This window comes from Carcharhinus amblyrhynchos, chromosome 30 (genome assembly GCF_965287045.1).
Source record: "Carcharhinus amblyrhynchos chromosome 30, sCarAmb.v2.hapA, whole genome shotgun sequence".
NCBI classification, from domain to species: domain Eukaryota; kingdom Metazoa; phylum Chordata; class Chondrichthyes; order Carcharhiniformes; family Carcharhinidae; genus Carcharhinus; species Carcharhinus amblyrhynchos.
In genome coordinates, this window is record NC_137353.1 from 21,290,736 (window position 1) to 21,312,770 (window position 22,035).

Genomic DNA, 22,035 nt, shown 5'->3' on the forward strand with positions numbered 1-22,035 from the left:
TGAAATGATGAAAAATTACAGCATGCTACTGTGCAGAGGGACCTGGGGGTCCTTGTGCATGAATCGCAAAAACTCAGTTTGCAGGTGCAGCCGGTGATCAAGAAGGCAAATGGAATGTTGGCCTTTATCGCGAGGGGGATAGAATATAAAAGCAGGGAGGTCTTGCTGCAATTGTACAAGGCACTGGTGAGGCCGCAACTAGAGTACTGTGTGCAATTTTGGTCCCCTTATTTGCAAAAGGATATATTGGCCTTGGAGGGAGTGCAGAGAAGGTTCACCACGTAGATACCAGAGATGAGGAGGTTAGCTTATGAGGAGAGATTGAGTAGATTGGGCCTGTACTCGTTGGAGTTTAGAGGGCTGAGGGGGGATCTTATAGAGACATATAAGATAATGAAGGGGCTAGACAGGGTAGAGACAGAGAGATTATTTCCACTTAGAAAGGAAACAAGAACTAGAGGGCACAGCCTCAAAATAAGGGGGAGTCAATTTAGAACAGAGTTGAGGAGGAATTTCTTCTCTCAGAGGGTAGTGAATCTTTGGAATTCTCTGCCTATTGAAGCAATGGAGGCTACCTCGTTAAATGTGTTTAAGTCACAGGTAGATAGATTTCTGATCAATAAGGGAATTAAGGGTTATGGGGAGCAGGTGGGTAAGTGGAACTGAACCACTATCAGATCAGCCATGATCTTATTGAATGGCGGGGCAGGCTTGAGGGGCCAGATGACCTACTCCTACTCCTGCTCCTATTTCTTATGTTTCTTAGAAGAAATTCCTCCTCATCTCTTCTTGAATGGGAGACCCCTTATTTTGAAACTGTGCCCTTTAGGTCTGGATTCTCCCACAAGGGGAAACATCTTCTTCAGCATCAGAACCACATGGGTCTTTACAACAATCTGATCACCATTACTGAGCCAACTTTTTAAACCCAGGTTTAATAAATGAACTGGATTAAAATCCCCCATTTGGATTTGAACTCAAGTCTCAGGATTATTAGTCCAAGAATGTGGATTGCCAAAAATAACAGGAAGTGCTGGAAAAACTCAGCAGGTCTGGCAGCATCTATGGAGAGGGAATCCTTCTGAGTCCAATATGACTTTTCCTAATGCAGACATTAATCAAACAGTGGTTTTATGGTCATCAATAGATTCATAATTCCAGATATATTTTATTGAATTCAAATTCCACCATCTGATGTGGTGGGATTGGAACCTGGGTCCCCAGATCATTAGCTGAGTTCCTGGATTAATTGAGTTCAACAACTTCAGAACATGAACTCTCTCCTGCACCTTCACCCTATTTATTTTATTTCTTGTTTTCATCATATTCATTCATTTTTATTACTTCATATTCTCATTTTTATTTTTGCACTTCTGAAATCTCTCCTCCATCTTGTCTTCCAAATAAACTCCCACCACCACCCCATGGCCAACTGCAACATTCCTCAGGTTGTCCTCTGACACTCTGCTTCTTTGTTCTGCCCTTCATCCAATCTTTTAATGGATGCTCTTAGCACCTTTCTCAGCCTTTATCATCACTATTTACATTTCCTTTGCCCTACTATAGCCCCCTCCCCATACCCTCATAGTACAAATCTTGTCCTATTTTCTGTGCCTTTAGCTCTGATGAAGGGTCATCCAGACTTGAAAGATTGACTCTATTCTTTCTCCACAGATGCTGTCAATTCTAATGCTTTTTTCCAGCATTTTCTGTTTTTGTTCTGTATTAATAGCCTAGCGATAGTGTCACTCGGCCATTGCCTCCCCAATGGGAGACATTGGCAAGGTCTAGGAATGGGCAAGCTCCAGGGATAGGGGACATTGGCAAGCCCCAGGACTGGGAGACATTGGCAAGTTCCAGGGATAGGAGACATTAATGAGCTCCAAGGATAGGGACATTGGCCAGTTCCAGGGGTAGGGGACATTGGCAAGATGTAGTTATAAGGGCCTTTGGCATGTTCCAGGGAGAGGGGACATTGGCAAGGGTAGGGGACATTGGCCAGGCACAGAGATAGGTGACATTGGCAAGGGTAGGAGACATGAACATTGGCAAGGAATAGGGGACATTAGCAAGGTGCGGGGGACACATTGGCAAGTGTAGGAAACAATGGCAAGATGCAGGGATGGGGGGGTGACATTGGCAAGCTGCAAGGATGGAGAGACATTGGCAGGGATGGGGTGACATTGGTAGGGATGGGGGGTGACGTTGGCAAGGTGCAGGAATGGTGGGACATTGATAGGGACGGGGGGGGGTGATATTGGCAAGGTGCAGGGATGGAGAGACATTGGCAGGGATGGGGGAGTGACATTGGCAGGGATGGGGTGACATTGGCAGGGATGGGGGGAGACATTGGCAAAGTGCAGGACTAGGTAGGGCAGCGGACTGTGCTCCAGCTGGCCGGGCTCCGCAGGTGCTGGAGTTGCCGCAGCATGACGCAGCCGGCAGGGGGTGCGCGTGAGCAGCTGTGACGCCCTGAGTGCGTACGCTTGCGCGCCGCCGCGGTGGCTCCGGGCGGAAGATGGCGGCGATGGCGGATCGGAGCGACTGAGGGAGAGCGGGAGGCGGTGAGAGCCACGGCTTCCCTCACACAGGCGGCGGCGGCAGCGGGCGGTCCTGAGCGCACGGCGAGGAAGCGAGCCAGGCCGGTGAGTGGGTGCGCCCTCGCCTCTCCCCCCCCCCCCCCCCTCACCCGGCCTGGCATCCACACAGCTGTGGGTTGGGGTTGGGTTGAGGGGGTAAAGCTGGGCCCCGGCAGTGGGGTGCCAGCACCCACCTCCCCCCCCGGGGGGCTGGGTGGTGCTCACCCCGGGGAGGGGGAGCGCTCTGTCCTCAATGCTGGGTAACGCAGAGCTGGTGGAAGCAAAGCCAGGCAGGCAGGGCTCAGCAGGTTAACAGCTCACCGTGGGTCCCATCAGCATCCGGCCCTTTGTATTGGGAAGACTCCCCAGCTGAGTGGAAATTGGCCACGTACCAGTGGCAGTCTTGGAGGGCATGGGTCCAGGCTCCAAATGCACCTGCAGTGAAATCTCCTCTGCCCCTATTACTGATACATGGGGCTGAATCTAGAACCCCTAGGCAGGAAATTGAAGAAAGGCAAGTTAGCCCAACCTGTGATATGGGCAAAGAGAGGTGGCACAGACCCTCGAACTCGAAAATGCAAGTACAGTAGCTGTATGGTCTTTGCATTCCACAGTGTAATGGGTGGCACAGTGGTTAGCATTGCTGTTTCACAGTGCCAGAGACCTGCGTTTGATTCCTGGCTTGGGTCACTGTCTGTGCACATTCTCCCTGTGTCTGTGTGGCTTTCCTCTAGTTTCCTCCGACAGTCTGAAACATGTGCTGGTTGGGTGTTTTGGCCATTCTAAATTCTCCCTCAGTATACCGAAACAGGTGCCAGAGTATGGCAACAAGAGGATTTTCACAATAGCTCCATTGCAGTGTTACTGTAAGCCTACTTGTGACACTAATGAATAAATTTTGATGAACAAACTTAATCTGCATGAGGGTCAGCATAATCCTTGAACTGAATAATATTGATAAGAAAGAGGAACAGCATTGTGCCTCCACCCTATAATGGTTGACTTGGAACTACCTAGTGTGATGGCTCCTGTATACCATATGAATAGGGAGGACAAATTAAATCACTGTGCCCACAATGTGGTTAAGGGGGTGGAGAGGTCACTATATTTCCCATGTGTGCAAAAGGGATTAAAAATGAGAATTTGACAAGCAGCCAGAATGTCTTGACTTTATTTTGGTTTTCTTAGTCTCTTGAATTATTGCAGAGGGTGGGAGGGATGGATCTTTTTTCTGTTTCAGCAAAACCTGGAATGCTTGATGTGAATAGTCAAATCTCACGTGATATTTAATGATGGAACTGAATCTAACCTACCCAGCAGAAACTTACTTTCTATCCTGAAAAAGTGATTTACAAATAAATAGAGTCTAAGTTAAGTTTATTTATTAGTCACAGTTAGGCTGACACTGTAATAAAATTGCTGTGAAAATCCCCTAGTCACCATACTCTGGCAACTGTTTGGGTACACTGAGGGAGACTCTACCGTGGCCAATGCACCTAATCAGCACGTCTTTCAGATTATGGGAGAAAACTGGAGCACCCAGAGGAAACCCATGCAGACATGAGGAGAACGCGTAGACTCCGCACAGACAGTCACCCAAACTGGGAATCAAACCCGAGTCCCTGGTGCTGTGAGGCAGGAGTGCTATCCATCTGAAGTATAATAAAAACTGCACCATGAAAATTATTTCAATTTACTGAAAGTATAGGTTTGAAAACACTATTGTTTCCATTATAAAAGATGACAGTGGTTGCCTGTTTCAGTTCTGTTGTTAGAAACAGTGCCGGGCTGACTGGGAATGCAGGTCAAGGAGCTTGCTTTGAATCAACTAACTCAGCATCTGTACAATGCATCTTTGGAGTATTCAGTTATCATTACTGTTGATGTGTGGTTATTGGAGCTGAGTCTCTATAGTAAAGCTACATTTCAAACTGTATAATTGTGGAAGTGACTGTACATTGCAGTGTTGTTACTAGGACTTCAGTAACGCATAATCGTAAGCACATTAAACTTTTATGTCCATTTGAACTGTAGAAACTTACCCAGCTGCACAATTCTAGGCTAAGACTTTCCAGTGTATGTTGTATTTGGATAGTGCTTTTTGAGCTGTATGACATTTGGGTGATATTCATATTGTTAAAGTCTCCCTCTGGTGCTGGAAATAGTTTAATGAGATGAATTGAGCATTGCACTAGAAGCAATTTGTACTGTACAGTGTAGACCCTGTCACTTTATAGCGTGTTGTTTTGTACCGTGTAAACTATTGGGCCAACTTGATTATTAAAAGCTACAGGTATGAAGTAATCCAAAAGGCTAATAGAATGTTAGCCTTTATTTCAAGAAAATTGGATATCAAGAAAGAGGAAGTGATGCCTTACTTACACAGAGCCTTAGTCAGACCCCATCTACATTACTGCCCTCAATTTTGGGTGGCAAATTTCAGCAAAGTTGTGTTAGTCTTGGAAAAGGCACAGTGCAGATTCACCAGTGTTATTCCAGATCTTAAAATCTAGACACGTATTGCATGTAAACAAAGGTGCTATTCCCTTGAGTTTAGAAATTCAAGGATGATCTCATTGAAACATTTAAGTGGTTGAGGGATTTAATAGGGTAGATACAGAGACATTATTTTTTTCTGGCAAATCCAGATCAAGAGGACATTATCTTAAAATTATATCTTGGACATTTAGGGATAAAACCAGAATTGCTTGTTCATGTGGCTTGGTGGAAAAGTAGAATATATGCTCCATCTCTTGAAAGGTTCTGCATGTTAGGCTTGTTGACATGTTTCAAACTTCATGTTTTTGTTAGGTGAGAATAACAGGAGATGTGGAACAAATGTGAGAAACTCTAGTTAAGCTATAGAGCTGCCCAAATCTCATTGAATGATGAGACAAGCTTGAGGGACTGAATTCCCTACTCCTTCCATAGGCAACTTGATTCAAATATTCAGGCTCATCTGTCTCCCAACACAACCTAAATAAAATTGTTGAAAAGTTAAAATGAAAGTTTCAATAGGTGATGCTTTTTAACTGTTGTGTTAATTTGAAGGAAAAAGGGCCTTCCACCAAAGAACTTCACAATTTGATTGATCAGAGGGGGACATGGTGACACGCTCATATACTAGCAATCCAGAGGTCCGGACTAATGCTTTGTGGATATGGGTTCAAATCCCACCATGGCAGCTGGTGGAATTTAATTTCATTTAATGATTCTGGAATACTTGCTGGCCTCATTAATGGTAATCATGAAACTATCATTAATTGTTGTAAAAACCCATCTGGTTCACTAGTGTTCTTTAGGGAAGGAAATCTGTTGTCCTTACCTAGTCAGGCCTACATGTGACACAGCAGTGTGTTCACTCACCTCCTATCTACCTACTTAGTTCTAGGTAATTGGGGATGGACAACAAATGCTAGTCTCGCCTGCAGTGTACACATCCCATGAAAGAACAAAACAAAAGGAACAAAAGTTTATTGAGAGCAAAGGTAATGATGCTTCATCAATCAGAATTCTTGTAGCAAAATGCTGGTGGGTCTTTGAGCTAGATAAAGGGAATAATGGAAGTAATGGTTCCTCTGTTTCCAGGAAAGGGAGTGTTACCTGTGGCACAGCCTATTGTTGAATAGTGGGAGATGTTAAATGACAATTCTAGAGTTTTACTTGATAACATAATCTATAGAACCAATAGATCTAATGATCAATTGGTTTTACTTTGCTGCTATATGTAACTGAAATTAAAGAAATCAAGCTTAGGTTGTTTTTTTTAAACTTGACTCTTTTTAGAAAAAAATAGAAACAGCTAACAGCGTAACGCAAACCAAAATGTGTTTTCTTTCCTTTGTTCCTGGGACCATGATGTTTTGCTGAGACTGGGCAAATAGTTTCAGTCCTGATCCTACAGAACTACAATACTGCCACAGAGATTACAGAATTGTAGGGAGATTCTGTCCTTTTTAAGATGGCTAGAAATACATTTTTTTATATGGTTTACTATTGCCATCATTTCATCCTTAAACCAGATTATCAATATGTCTTTATGGGCCATAGGAATTGAGAGATTTTATACACCACCTTTTGACCTTGCTAAATTTGTAACAGTATTGACTAAGCGTGGGAAGTGTTGCTGTTTCTTGTATGTAGATCTTCAAAATGCTTGCTGTGAAGGCAAACGCCAAGCATTCTGTGTTAGCAGTGCTAGAATATGAAAAACAACCAGGAGCGTAGTATTAGATTTTCTCCTAAATTAGGGCTGCGTGGAGGGAGCATTTTGAGCTGAATGACACTGGGCTGAAATACTGGTGAGTTCAGATGTGTCATTGCAATTGATGGAAGCAATTTGAGATGAATTAAGAGCATCATATGAGAAGCTTATTGCAACTTTACAGTGTCATTTTAAGTGTAACTTTTGCTCTGCTGTATTGATGTCAAGACATAAAATGCCTCATGACAATATGAATGAAATCTGTGTGTCATTGAGTTGATTGGACCAATCAGGTTCTGGATAAGTAAGGATCTCTTCCAAAATTTTATAACCACTCAAATGGCTGAAGGACGTGTGAGACACATCAGATAATCCCAGGAACCGCTATTTGATTGAAACATCTGAATGGGCAAGGTCCATAAATGTTTTGATTTGATTGTAATACCTTTATGGGTGCTTCACCCTTTATCTTTTCCATTTTCCTGAAAGAACATCCTCCCATTTAGCAACGAGTGGTATTAAACCTGATTTCAGCCTGTGGGGAAATCACATGCACTTCAAATGTGCCTCATACATTCAGGGTGCTACTAAATCCTGAGCTGCTGATAATATGTCCACAAAAGAAACTTGTAAAGTCCCACCAGATTTTAAGACAAGTATTTTGTTTGTCTAATCCGAGACACCAGATTTAAACTAGGCAGAAGTGTCTGCAGCATTTGTGCAGTTACACCTTTCTGTATTGGGGTAGGTTAGTTTGTCTTCTGATGTATGTATTTTGATATTAGTAGTGATGTACAAAACATTGTGAAGGGTGCGGAGAAAACAATGCAAGTCTGATAACAGCATTCTTGTACTGCCAATATATGGTTAATATTATTGATATCAGCATTCAGTTACTTTTTTAATCATTTGTCTTGCACCTATAATTGCGGCAATTTCAACCCACCTTTGAACAAGTCTTTCTCACTTGTGATATAGAGTGGCATGCGATGGCCAGCTCATCAGACAGCGAGGATGACAGTTTTAGTGCCATGGACACAGAAGAAGTATTGGATGGGCCCATGGAGCAGGACGAGGAACCTCATGTTGAATTGGAAGTTGAGGAAATGAGGCATAACCGTTCGATGTTAGAGTTGCCTGAGGAAGTGCTGGAATACATCTTATCGTTCTTGTCTCCATATCAGGAGCACAAAACAGCTGCTCTTGTTTGTAAGCAGTGGTATCGACTTATTAAAGGTATGGAAGGTTTTTGAAATAGGAAAGAGATCTGAGGCTATGAGCAAAATGTTAATTTGAATCATAGAATGGTTTCAGCGCTGAAGGAGGTCAGATGGCCCATCATATTCATGCTGGCTATCTGTAAGAGACATTTCCATAATCACGTTCTCCTATGTTTTTTTCCTGTTCAGATGTTAATTCAGTTCTTTCTGAAAGACAATTGAATCCATGGCCTCCAGATTCTCAAGCAATGTATTCCAGATCCTAGTCACATGCTTTGGAAGAATGTTCTTTCTCATCTTGCAGTTGTTTTTTTTTGCCATTCGCCTTAAATTGGTATTGTCTGGTTAGAATCATAGAATCTGTACAGGGCAGAATGAGGCCATTCAGCCCATTGAGTCTGCACTGACCACAATCCCACCCAGGCCCTATTCCCATAACCCCATGTATTTACCCTCCTAATCTCCCTGACAATTTAGCATGGCCAATCAACCTAACCCATGCATCTGTGGACTGTGGGAGGAAACCGGAGCACCTGGAGAAATCCACACAGACATGGAGAGAATGTGTAAATTCCCCACAGATAGTGACCGGAAGCTGGAATTGAACCTGAGTCCCTGACACTGAGGCAGCAGTGCTAACTACTGTGCCACCGTGCCGCCCTTCATTAACCCTTTTGCCAAGGGAGCTATTTCTCTTTATTAACTATGATTTTGAATACCTCTATCAAATTTCCTCTTAACCTTTTCCTCAACATCCCCAGATTGTCCAATTTAAGCCCATCATGATGTCCTTCATTCCTGAACCCATTCTTGTAAACCTTTTCTGGACCCCCTCTAAAGCCTTCATATCCTTCCTAAACTGTGCAGCCAGAATTGGACACAGGATGCGACCTAGCCAGTGTCTTGCAAATATTAATTGTAATTCCCTTGCTGTTGTACTCTAAGCCTCTAATTATAAAGCTCAGGATTACATATGCCATTTTAACTGCTACTTCAACCTGTTGTGCCATCTTCGATGATTTGCACCCAAATACTCCTAGATCTTCCTTTTCGGGTCCTCTGTTTAGAATTGTACCCTTTATTTATGTTGCAACACCTTATTCTTCCGATCAAGATGTATCACTTTACACTTCTCTGCATTAAATTTCATCTGTCAAATATCCACCATTGCAAAAAAAAGGTTTGGGAATAAGACCATAATATATAGGAGCAGAATTAGGCCATTTGGGCTGTTGAGTCTGCACCGCCATTCAACCATGGCTGATAAGTTTCTCAACCCCATTCTTCACTTTTTCCCTGTAACCCTTGATCCTCTCAATAAACAAGAACCTATCTATGTCTGCATTGAATGCACTTGATGATTTGGCCTTCACAGCCTTCTGTGGTAATAAAAATGCTTGAATCCGTCATCAAAGAAGAAATAGCGAGGCACCTAGAGAAGAATTGTTTGATAGAGCAGACGCAGCACGGATTCGTTAAGGGGAAGTCGTGTTTGATGAATTTATTGGAATTCTATGAGGATGTGACTTGTGCGGTAGACAGAGGGGAACCGGTGGATGTGGTGTTTCTCGATTTTCAAAAGGCGTTTGGTAAGGTGCCGCACAAAAGGTTGCTTCAGAAGGTTAGGGGGCATGGAGTTGGGGGTAAGGTGTTAGCGTGGATAGAGGATTGGTTGTCTAATAGGAGGCAGAGAGTTGGTATCAATGGGTGCTATTCTGATTGGCGGTTGGTAACTAGTGCCGCGCCGCTGGGATCGGTGCTGGGGCCTCAGCTATTTACCATTTATATAGATGATCTGGAGGAGGGGGCTGAGTGTAGGGTGACGAAATTTGCTGATGACATGAAGATAAGTGGAAAAGCAAATTGTGCGGAGGGTGTGGAAAGTCTGCAGAGGGATCTAGATAGGCAGAGCGAGTGGGTGAGGACCTGGCAGATGGAGTACAATGTTAGCAAGTGTGAGGTTATCCACTTTGGCAGGAATAATAGTAGGAGGGATTACTATTTAAAGGGCGAAAAGCTGCAGCATGCTACGGTGCAGAGGGACCTGGGGGTCCTTGTGCATGAGTCGCAAAAACCCAGGCTGCAGGTGCAGCAGGTGATCAAGAAGGCAAATGGGATGCTGGCCTTTATAGCGAGGGGGATAGAATATAAAAGTAGGGAGGTCTTGCTGCAACTGTACAGGGCACTGGTGAGGCCGCAGCTGGAGTTTTGTGGTCGCCGCACTTGCGCAAGGATATTTTGGCCTTGGAGGGAGTGCAGAGGAAGTTCACTAGGCTGATACCGGAGATGAGAGGATTAGACTATGAAGAGAGATTAAATAGACTGGGTCTGTGCTCATTGGAGTTTAGAAGGATGAGGGGGGATCTTATAGAGACGTATAAGATAATGAAAGGGATGGATAGGGTAGAGGTAGAGAGATTCTTCCAGCTCAGAAAGGACAGCAGGACTAGAGGGCACAGCCTCCAGATAAGGGGGGAGCAGTTTAGAACGGAGTTGAGGAGGAACTTCTTCACTCAAAGGGTGGTGAATCTCTGGAATTCTCTGCCCGTTGAAGTGGTGGAGGCTCCCTCGCTAAATATATTTAAGTCACGGGTAGATAGGTTTTTGACAGACAAGGGAATTAAGGGTTATGGGGAGAAAGTGGGAAAGTGGAACTGAGCCACTTCAGATCAGCCATGATCTTATTGAATGGCGGGGCAGGCTCGAAGGGCTAGATGGCCTACTCCTGCTCCTATTTCTTATGTTCTTACGAATTCCATAGATTCACCACTCTCTGGCTGAAGAAATTCCTCCTCATCTTGGTTCTAAAGGGTTGTCCCTTTACTCTGAGGCTATGCCCTCAGGTCCTAGTCTGTCCTACTAATGGAAACATTTTCCCCGCATCCACTCTATTCAGGCCTATCAGTATTCTGTAAGTTTCAATGAGATTCCCCCTCATCCCTCTATACTCCTACTTCTATATCGATTACAGCCCCAGAGTCCTCAGACGCATCTCATACATCAAGCTTTTCATTCCCGGAATCATTCTCATGAACCTCCACTGGACCCTCTCCAAGGCCAGCATGTCATTCCCTAGATAATGGGATTAGCTGAGATGCTACTGTACAGAGCTGGCACGTAAACCACACTGGCCTGATCTCTTGTGCGGTAACTATTCTATAATTGTGTCTGTATCCTCTTGAAGCCTATCACTATCCTCCTCACAATTCATAATTCTTCCAAGTTGTACCATCTACAAATCATTGAATTGTTCATTGTACACCCAAGTCTCAGACATCAATACATCCCATGAAAAGCAGTGGTGTCAGTACTGACTCCTGGGGAAGTCCATTATATACCTTCTAGTTTAAAAGTTTAGTGATTTGCCATTTCTCTCTCTTTCCTGTCAATCATTCAACTTTATATCCATGCTGTCACTGTTTTTTTTGTACAGATTCAAATTGAGTGACAAGTCTGTTATGGGACCCTATCAAATCCCTTTTGGAAGTCCATGTACACTACATCAACCACATTACCCACATCAATCCCTCTGTCAAAGGACTCAAACAAGTCATTTAAATATAATTTGCCTTTGACAATTCCCTGCTGGATTTCCTTAATTGACCCACTTGTTCAAATGACTGTATATTTTGTCCCAGATTATCATTTCTAAAATCTTTTTCACCATCAAAGTATAACCTGACTGACATGTAATTGCTAGGTTTATCTTTGCACCCTTTTCAAAATAAGGGTACAAGATCTGCAATTCTCCAGTCCTCTGGCACTGCACTCAAACAAGGAGGGTTGGAAGATAATGTTCAGTACTGCCACAATTTCCACCTTTACTTGCCTCAGCATTCTTGGATGTATTCCATCGTATTCTGATGACTTATCAACTTTTAAGTTCAGCCAAACTATCTAACGCCTTCTGTTTATCAATTCTTAGCCAGTATTTTAACTATCTCCTCTTCCATTGTGACTTTGGCAGTTCCCTAAATACAAATCATAGAATCACTACAGTGCGGAAGGAGGCTATTGGACCCATCGAGCCTACACCAATGACAATCCCACCCAGGCGCTAGCCCCTGTAACCCCCTTGAAAAAACTGTGTTGCCCCTGCACTCACATTCTAGTGTTGAACTGGTGTAGAGAGTCTGTGTGCCTTCCTTGTACTGAAGATGCTTGTGCCATTTGCTCTTGATTCTGTCAATTTTTGTTGAGTTCTTGCAGCAAAGATATATGGTGGGTTAAAGCGCTGGAGCAATAATGGAAGGACCCGCTTGAACTCAATAATGTTTTTGTGTTTAATAGCCTTTCCTGCTTCGTCTGCTGCAACTCTAAAATACCATTAGGTTTTACAGGCCTCATTTGTGTTTCCGATTTCAGTTGCAACAAGGCAGTGGTGGTGGAGGGTTGGGTGCAGTCATAAATAAAGTTGCGATGTCAATGCAGTATGCAGCCTCACAACTGGAAAATAGTTCCAAGTGCCAGAAGTTTGAGTTATCTGCTTGAGGTAATCGACTCAATGAAATCCTTAGTGGTGAAAGCGAGAGGTATTGGGGGTGGTAGGAATGTACCTAGTACACGGATTTCTTTTCCTTTTTTGAAAATGACACTAAGCTTCTGTGTCTCTTTGACTTGCAGGTGTGGCTCACCAGTGTTACTATGGTTTTATAAAAGCCGTTCAAGGAGGATATATTCAGTGGGAGAGCCGGACCTATCCCTACCCTGGGACTCCGATTACCCAGCGCTTTTCACACAGTAAGTAGAGTTTCCTGATAGCATTGTTTTGGGCTAAGTGAAGGGTGTTTATTAAAACAGTTACTGTATTGGGATTGCTGCTCCTTATGAATTGTAACTGCAGTGTACTGTGCTGAAGCAAGAAGCCCACAGGGATTATATTTATGTCAGATTCTATTTTTAATGTTGTTTTTTGGGAATTTACCAAGCTTAGAGTGAAACGTGATTTTGGTGAGTGCTTGAGCACTATTCACCATGTTCTCTTTCCACTTTATGTTCTTTCTGTCCCCCCAAAAAATTGAATGTAAGTAAAGAGGCCTTACTAAATGCAATTATATAACGTTTAGGTGAGACCACAGCTGGATTACTGTGTGCTGTTTTGGCCACCTTACCCATGGGTGGCACAGTGGTTAGCACCATTGCCTCAGTGTTAGGGAACCGGGTTCGATTCCCAGCTTGGGTCACTCTGTGCGGAGTCTGCACATTGTCCCCATGTCTGCATGGGTTTCCTCCAGGTGCTCTGTTTTCTTCCCACAGCCCAAAAGATGTGCTGTTTAGGTGCATTGGCCATGCTAAATTCCTCTTCTGTTCCCAAACAGGCACCAGAGTATGGTAACTTGGGGATTTTCACTTGTGACACTAATAAATAAACTTAAACTTGAAACTAAAGAAATGATGACCCAGACTCAGAAGAGTTGGCTTTATTCTCTCTCTGTGGATGCTGTCAGACCTGGTGCGATATCCAGCATTTTTCTGTTTTTGTTTCCAGCATCTGCAATATTTTGTTTTTAATCTCTAGTTTTCACCATGTGATTTTGAAGTCATATTTAATGGAATTTATTTCTTTGACAATCCAATATATTCAGCATTGTAAAGTAAGTAAAAGTAAAGTTTATTTATTAGTCACAAAGGCTTACATTAACACTGGAATGAAGTAACTGTGAAAATCCTCCAGTCGCCACACTCTGGCTCCTGTTCAGGTAAACTGAGGGAGAATTCAGCATGGCCAGTGCACCTAACCAGCATGTCTTTTGGACTGTGGGAGGAAACCGGAGCACCCAGAGGAAACCCACGTAGACACGGAGAACGTGCAGACTCTGCACAGACAGTGCCCAAGCCGGGAATTGAACCCAGGTCCCTGACGCTGTGAGGCAGCAGTGCTAACCACCGTGCCACCCCTATAGAGTGTTAAATCAGGGCAATGTTACAGTTTAGACATATTGTAGTGTAGTTTTTAGCTTTTGTTGCTTTCATACTCAGCAAGACCTCCTACTGTTCATCTTTTTAATTCCAGGTGCTTGTTACTATGATGCCAATCAGTCCATGTATGTCTTTGGGGGTTGCACTCAAAGCAGTTGTAATGCAGCATTCAATGACCTTTGGCGGCTTGACCTCAACAGCAAAGAATGGATTCGACCTCTGGCATCAGGTATGTGGTAGAACAAAGAGATGAAGAGTATGGTGAAATCTAATTGATCAAAATAGCAATCTGACTGCCTGCCCAGAGGCATCATATAGAACCAGGAGAACATGCCTGGATTGGATACATTTCTTGATAGTTGTTGCTCAGTGAATAGGTATAATTCAGAGTTAATACCCTACTGGGGTGTGCCAATCAGTAACAAACAATGAATGGTTACACAAACAAAAGTTGGTCAATGGTGCTGCAACAGTAACGAGGAAGTGTGCTGGAAACGCTGCAGCTATCTTCCTCAGTGGCCTAGTGAGAAATGCAACAATCTGGATCATGCATTCACCCATTCAAATAGGAAGGTTCAATGCAACTGAGCCAGCAATTGGAGCGCAGCTATTAGTTTCAGCACCCATTGTGTTGGATATTGAAAATTAGTCAGTGATCCTGATGCTAATTATTATTCAGCAACTCCTGGAAATTGAATGTCGCCCCAGTGAGGACAGACAGAGGTCAATCGTGATGCTTTCTACAGTTGAATAGCATGCCAGCTGAGCTCAGATATGGAGACCAGACATTTGAGTGAAGTCCCGAAGGATGGCTCGGGCCCTCGGAACCTAATCTGCAGCAGGAGTTGGTCATTCAGGAAAATAGAAGAATAAAATTGACAAAACTAGAACTCCACATTTTATGGGCTCATTTTTTTTTCATTGGTGCTTGAACCACATTGAAACTCAGACGATCTCTTACCCTGAAATGAAGAATTCCAGAAGGAACTGCATCTCCTGTGCTTGAATGCATTCTGAATACTTCCAGCTGTGCCCTGAATTCAGAAACACAGCCATACCTGCTAGTATCTCCCAAATGTGTAGAAGAAGCAAGCTTGAGTCCATTCACACTGAGGCCAGCTAGAGCAGAATTGAACTGACTCTTTGGGGTTGAATCCACTGTTTCAAAAGCCTTAGTTAAGGCAACAAATGCCATATAGAAGTCCTTATTCTGGTTGCGAGGCTTTTCTTGAATTTGATCTGCTGCAAAAATGACCATTGTTCCCTGTCCAACATGGAAGCCATAGTGTGTTCCTGGGTACACAGTAAGGTGAGCGACCAACAATTAAGAATAACCTTTGAAAGAATTTTTCTTTCTTTTGAAAGAAGTGATATTCCAGGATGGTTGGCATGGATGGACCTGCTCCCTTTCTGTTTGTAGAAGCAAGTTCTGGGAATCTTTGGGGCACAGCATTCTGGTTTCAGACTAGGCAGAAGAGACTGGATAGTTTCCTAACCACATGAGCCCCTCTGTATTTGAATACCTTAGGTGGGATGCCATCATTCCAGGCACTTGCCCAAAGCTGATTTTTGGCTTCATGATGCGACTTGAGAAAGATTGAGAGCCAGCTCTTCCATAGTGCAGTGCTGTGGAAATGACTCTGGTGTCATTGAATGCTGTGGATTGTTGGTTTAGGAGATTACTGAACTGCTCTGCCCAATGAAGAGAATCTCATGCGATTTGTTGGAAGCTGATTGCCATCTGAGAGAATGGGTGTCACACCATTGGTTTTGGGTTAAAGAATGTTCACAGACTGTCATTCAGGTCCTGCACATCTTTTTCATCACAAACTGCTTGGAGTTCATCAATCTTGTTTTCCCACCATCGGTTCTTCGTTCCTTAGTTTAACCTGCAGCATGTACTTTACCTCCTGATATCTGAGTTCCTTGCAGACAAATTCTTGTCAGATATGTAAGGTCTTTGAACATCATGCATTTCATCTAGAAGCTTGCATGTGTCTTCAGTCTTGTCCATTCTTGATGCTTCTGTTTAACAAATCTTGGTATCTAGGATGCTGTGCTGTAAGTAACATTCTTTACCCTTTTCCAGGAATCTTCAATGATAATATTGTCCTCCAGGATATCAGCAATTTCTGTTGCTAGTTTATGTTCCAGTTGTTGTATCTTGGCCATGCCTTTAAGAGCAGTTACATCAAGCTTCGTTTTGTGGCTTGACTCTGCCAAAGCGCCTTAGGTTTAATTTAAAAAAAAATTCATTCATGGCGTGTGATCATCACTGGCTAGGACAGCATTCATTGTCCATCCCTAATTGCTCTTGAGAAGGTGAAGAATAGCTGCCCTGGGAATTGCTGCAATCCATATCATAGAGTCATAGAGGTTTACAGCTTGGAACAGGCCTTTTGGCCCAAATTGTCCATGCTGCCCAGTTTTTGCAATTAAGCTAGTCCCAATTTGCCCATGTTTAGGCCCATCTCTCTCTACCAGTCTTATCATATAACTGTTTAAATGCTTTTTAAAAGACAAAGTTGTACCTGCTTTTATTATCTCTAGAAGCCTGTTCTAGACAGTCACTAACCTCTGTGTGAAAATATTGTCCCCTGGACTCTTTTGTATCCCTCCCCTCTCACCTTAAACCTACGCTCTCTGGTTTTAGACTCCCCTACCTTTGGAAAAAGATGTTGAATATCTACCTTATCTTTGCCCCTCATTATTTTATAGACCTCCATAAGATCACCCCTAAGCCTCCTATGCTCCATAGGACCTCAAACCATCAAGTCCTGATAGCATCCCAGTAAATCTTTTCTGCACCCTTTCTAGTTGAATAATAATCTTTCTACAATAGGATGACCAGAGCTGTATACAGTATTCCAATGGCCTTACCAATGTCTTGTACAACTGCAACAAGACATCCCAATTCCTGTATTCAATATTCTGATGTAGAGATGCTGGCATTGGACTGGGGTAAACACAGTAAGAACCACATTTGTTGTTGTTAGGGAGGAAGTTCCAGGATTTTGACTCAGCGATCATGAAGGAATGTTGATAAATGGATGGCACGTGGCTTGGAGTGGAACTTCCAGGTCATGGTGTTCCCATATGCCTTCTCTCTTGCCCTTTTAGAATGTAGTGGTCCTGGGTTTGGAAGTTGCTGCGTAAGGAGTCATAGTGGGTTGCAGCAGTGCATTTTGTAAATGGTACACGTTGCTGCCGCTGTGTCAGTGGTGGAGAGTTAGGGTTTGTTTGTGAATTGGGCCAATGAAGTGGCAGCTTTGTCCTGGATGGTGTTAAGCTTCTTGAATGTTGGAGCTGCACCCTTGCAGGCAAGTAGGGTGTATTCTATCACACTCCTGACCTGTGCTTTGTAAATGGTGGAGAAGCTTTGGAGAGTCAGGAGCTTAGTTCCTCACTGTAAAATTCTCAGACACAAAGGCACAATAATCCTGACAAACTAATGGGATTTTGTACCAGTGTAACACCATTGCCCTGGTTGAGGGAGTGGGAGAGGTTCTGCACAAACCACTTAAATATGCTCCACATGTAGATTGTTCAGCAATTTGTCATCAACTAAAACACTGGACCTCTTGTGCCCTTTGGTAATTGCATGCTACTGACGGTTTTCAGTCATAATCCTCAGGTGATGGCTGCTGTCCATAGTTTGGGATTGTGGAGTTTTCCAATCGGTCTGAACTAGAACAGACACTTGATTTGCTTCCTCCTGGGATCAGTGATTGACTCCTGATCCTTCACTTAAACCTTGCTAATAACAAGCATTCCATACTTATCTGTACCCCTATGCTCCAACAAAGACATATACAAGGTCACAGAAGCACTTTGTGATGACCTCAGCAAGATAATTAGAGGACTACCCCACCAGGACAGAATCATTATTCTTGTTGATTTCAATGTCTAAGTGGGCACAGAATGTAATACATGGTGAGAGGTACTGGGATACCAACATATTGGCAGAACAAACGCCAGTGGCCAGCTTCTTCTGCAAGCACAGAAATTTTAACCAACCATCAGAAGGACAGTCTTCCAGCAAGCAGACAAACCGAAAACAACATGGTTGCACCCAGATTCAAATTCTGGCACATGTTGCTGTACGACTGATCTCAAGGATGTGCACACCACTTGTTCCTTTAGACAAACCATAATGGTATGTCTCAAATGTGCACTTTTAACAATATGGTTCAACTTCGCATTGTTTAAAATTTTTTACTTTGGATGTGATTCCATAGAATTTCACAATATATTATGGAGATCCTTAACCAATAAAGGTTGAAAACTGATATAGATTGTAAATTGATGAGGCCCAAGCACTGACCCATTCAATAACCCACTTATAGTCTGCCAAATTGAAAATGAATAACTTATTCTGACTGTTTTATGTTTAACCTCAGCCCATGCTTAAATATTGCCCCAATTGCTTGAGCCCTAACATTGTATAACAGTCTCTTGTGTGGTACCTTATCAATGCTTTTTGAAAATCAAAATCCAAATCCCCTTATCTAACTGCTGGCTAGACCCTCAGTAAAAAAATTAACATTTTGTTTTCTTCTTTGTTCCTGGAATGTGGGTGTCATTGGGAAAACCAGCATTTGTTGCCCATCCATTATTGCCCTTAAGAAGAAGCCCACCAATGCCCCTACGGTCTCAGAAGACTAAGAAAATTTGGTATGTCAGCTATGACTCTCACCAAATGTTACAGGTGCACCATTAGAAAGCATTCTTTCTGGTTATACCACAGCTTAGTGTGGCTCCTGATCTGCCCAAGACTGCAAGAAACTACAAAAGCTTGTGAATGTAGCTCAATCCATCATGCAAACCAGCCTGCCATCCATTGACTCTGTCTACACTTCCCACTGCCTCGGCAAAGCAGCCAGTATAATTAAGGACCCCACGCACCGCAGACATTCTCTCTTCCACCTTCTCCTGTCGGGCAAAAGATACAAGAGTCTTAGATCACATACTACCAACCAACACAAGGACAGCTTCTTCCCTGTTGTCATCAGACTTTTGAATGGACCTACCCTACATCTAATTGATCTTTGTTTATGCCCTAGCTGTAACTGTAACACTACATTCTACACTCTCTTGTTTCCTTCTCTATGAACGGTATGCTTTGTATAGCGCACAAGAAACGATACTTTTCACTATGTTAATACGTGTGGCAATAAATCAAATCAAAAAGTCAGATAGAGGTGAGCTACTTTCTTGAAACAGCAATCCCACATCTGGAGTCCTTATTTGACTATTGTACAATTTGATGCAACTGAGTAGCTTGGCGATTCCAGAGAGCAGTTGAGAGCTGACCATATTGCTGTTGATCTAGAGTTATATGTAGCCAGACGGTTAAAAGGGCACATTTGTTCCCCTGAAGGACATTAGTGGACTAGATAAGTTTTTATGGTAATCTGGCTGTTTCACGATCATCCTTTCTGATACCAAGCTTTTATTCCAGATGAATTAATCACAGCTGCTGCGGTAGAATTTGAACTTCTGTTTCAGGAGAATTAGTCCTGGCGTCCAGAATAGCTTACTGACTATGCTGACGTCCTTTTCATAATTCTGCATTGACTGTGTCCAATCATATTAAGATCTTCTAAGTGCCTTTACCATGCGCTAATAATAGATCCAAGCATTTTCTGTACTTCTGGCATCAGGCTAATTGTTCTGAGTTCTGCTTTCTCTCTCTCTCTCCTTTCTAGTATAGTTGAGTTATGTCTATGCTGTGTTGCATTGAAGTTTTCATGGCATTAACTTGGGTCTGTCATGCATTCTTGTTTTTATTCTGCATTGGAATTTGCACTATTTTGTATTGGATTTTGTGCTGCATTTTATGCTGTCTTGTAATGGACTTTGTTATATATTGTGATAGGTTGAAATTTTATGTTGTGTTGTGTATTTCACGTATTATGTTGAATTCCCTGCTTTTGGGTTGATTCCATTATTTTAATTTTTGGTGTATTTTTTAAACATTTCACTTGATTTTATTCTTGGATTGAGTATTCTGTTGGGTTGTAGCCTCTTGCTTTGGATGTTGGACTGAATTCTACTGATTTTTGTTTACACAATAATGTGATGGGTTTTACACTGTGAGGAATTTAGCCATTAGGCTAAACTGTTACGTCAACTTACTTTTGTTTTCTGCAATGTTGCATTACCTTACTTTGAGGTTTTAGACCAGTGGTGGGCAACATGCGATCCATTTGGGTTCTGAGTGTGATTCATTAATATTTTGAAGACCAATGCCTGCGCACAGGGTTGCCACATTCCACTGATTTCCACTGCGTTGTTTTTTCCTACTCTGAAGTGATTTCCACATAATGCAAGGGCAGGTGAAGAGAGGCGCATGCTGATTGCGCAGACATTGACTGTGAGAGCAGTCAATGAATCCAAAGTGTAAATAATTATTTTGTTTTTATCATTTGAAGTTGATTTTTCTATTAATTTATAAATGATTCAGCATTTTCTGTAACTCGTTATGAAATATTTGGTGTGCATTACATGTATTTAATCTTATTCATGGGGCCATGTTTAGTGAACAAGCCTAATTTTAACCGTGTGGCCCACTCACTAGTCTAGGTAACCCATCATTGTTTTAGACTATTGTATATGTTCTGAGGGATTAGGTTTTTTGCACTGCTTTGGATTTTTATGCCATGTTATGCTAGGTTGTATGTTTCTTCTTTATTATGATGCATTGCTTTTATTTTATGTTGCATTGTGCTGCATTAATTCTTATGTTGACTTCCTGTTGCACATTCTCCAGACAAGTTTGGAATTCGACAAAGTGGAGTTTAAATGACTTTGGGTTTTTCTCAGTGTCTCCCTTTTCAGTTAATTGTGCTGCACTTTTTTTAAAGCATATGTAAAGTTTTCATTTGGCAGTTTGTGAGAGAAGTCAGTAAGTGTAGTTTGTGGCCGTAACCATGGCATATTCAACAAGCTGCAATATTTGTTGCCCATTCCTAACTGCCCTTGAGGAGGTGAGTCACCAACTTGAATTACTAGAGTCTGTGTTACAATTACACCCATGATGCTGTTGATGATGGTGAATAAATGGCAATTATAGCTTGAGGTCAGGGTGGTGTGAGATTCGGAAGGGGCACTTACAGGAGGTGGTGTTTCCATGCCCTCGTTATCTATTTCTTTTCTGGGTAGTGGAGATTGCGGGTTTGGAAAGTGCTGTCAAAAAATGATCAGGAGTACTCTGATTGAGAATTTTTCTCATTGAGTAATATCTTGTGTTGTTTGTATGGAAGCTGGTTGGTATGTTAATGTAGGCTGACTTGAAATGCGGCAACTTCCTGAAATCTGATTTAGTACTCTGTTGGAGAATTGCTGGATTTGCTTAACGTTGTTACGAAAATGCACAAGGAAGTGTTAGAAGAGATTAGCTTACTGTTGTATGGTTAGCACGGAAAGGAGTGCTTTTAATGGGAGTTCTCACATTTACCCCTCAGGGATTAAAGATACAATGCTTTCTGACATCATCCTTGAATGGCCTAGCTATAATTTTAAGGTTATGGCCCTGTGTGCTGGATTCTTCCACAAGACAACATATGGGGAGGCAGTGGCTTAGTGGTATTATGGCTAGACTAATAATTCAGATACCCAGCTACAGTTCTGGGGACCCAGGTTCAAATCCCGCCCAGGCAGATGGTGAAATTTGAATTCAGTATTTTAAAAAATCTGGAATTAAGAACCTGCTGATGATCATGAAACCATTGTCGTTTGTTGAAAAAAACCCATCTGGTTCACTAACGTCCTTTAGAGAAGGAAATCTACCATCCTTACCTGGCCTGGCCTAGCTGTGATCCACACCCACAGCAACATACTTGACTCGTAACTGCCCTTTGAAGTGGCCAAGCAAGCCACTGAGTTCAAGGGCAATTAGGGATAAATGCTGGCCTTCCCAGCGATGTCCACATTGCATTAACAAATTAAAAAAAAATCTCTCCTGTCTATCTCATCAAATCCTTTAATCGTCTCAAACATTTTAATTAATGACCATAATCTTCTATACTCAAGAGAATATGAGCCTAGTCTATAATCTCTCCTGTCTATCTCATCAAATCCTTTAATCGTCTCAAACATTTTAATTAATGAC

The 22,035-nt window shown here is 42.6% G+C and overlaps 1 protein-coding gene across 2 annotated transcripts in view; it reads left to right on the forward strand.

The window, feature by feature from the left end:
• Positions 1–2,519: 2,519 nt before the first annotated feature.
• fbxo42 (F-box protein 42) overlaps positions 2,520–22,035 on the forward strand; it is a 42,880-nt gene continuing 23,364 nt past the window's right edge. Inside the window, exons 1-4 of one of the 2 annotated variants that reach the window (XM_080214901.1) lie at positions 2,520–2,645; positions 7,762–8,019; positions 12,627–12,743; positions 14,017–14,151. In XM_080214901.1, the coding sequence (XP_080071027.1) occupies positions 7,773–8,019; positions 12,627–12,743; positions 14,017–14,151 (499 nt within the window). In that variant the 5' untranslated portion in view covers positions 2,520–2,645; positions 7,762–7,772. Of the gene's footprint in view, positions 2,646–5,643; positions 5,821–7,761; positions 8,020–12,626; positions 12,744–14,016; positions 14,152–22,035 lie in introns of those variants that run through there. The other variant, XM_080214900.1, reaches the window with a different exon arrangement.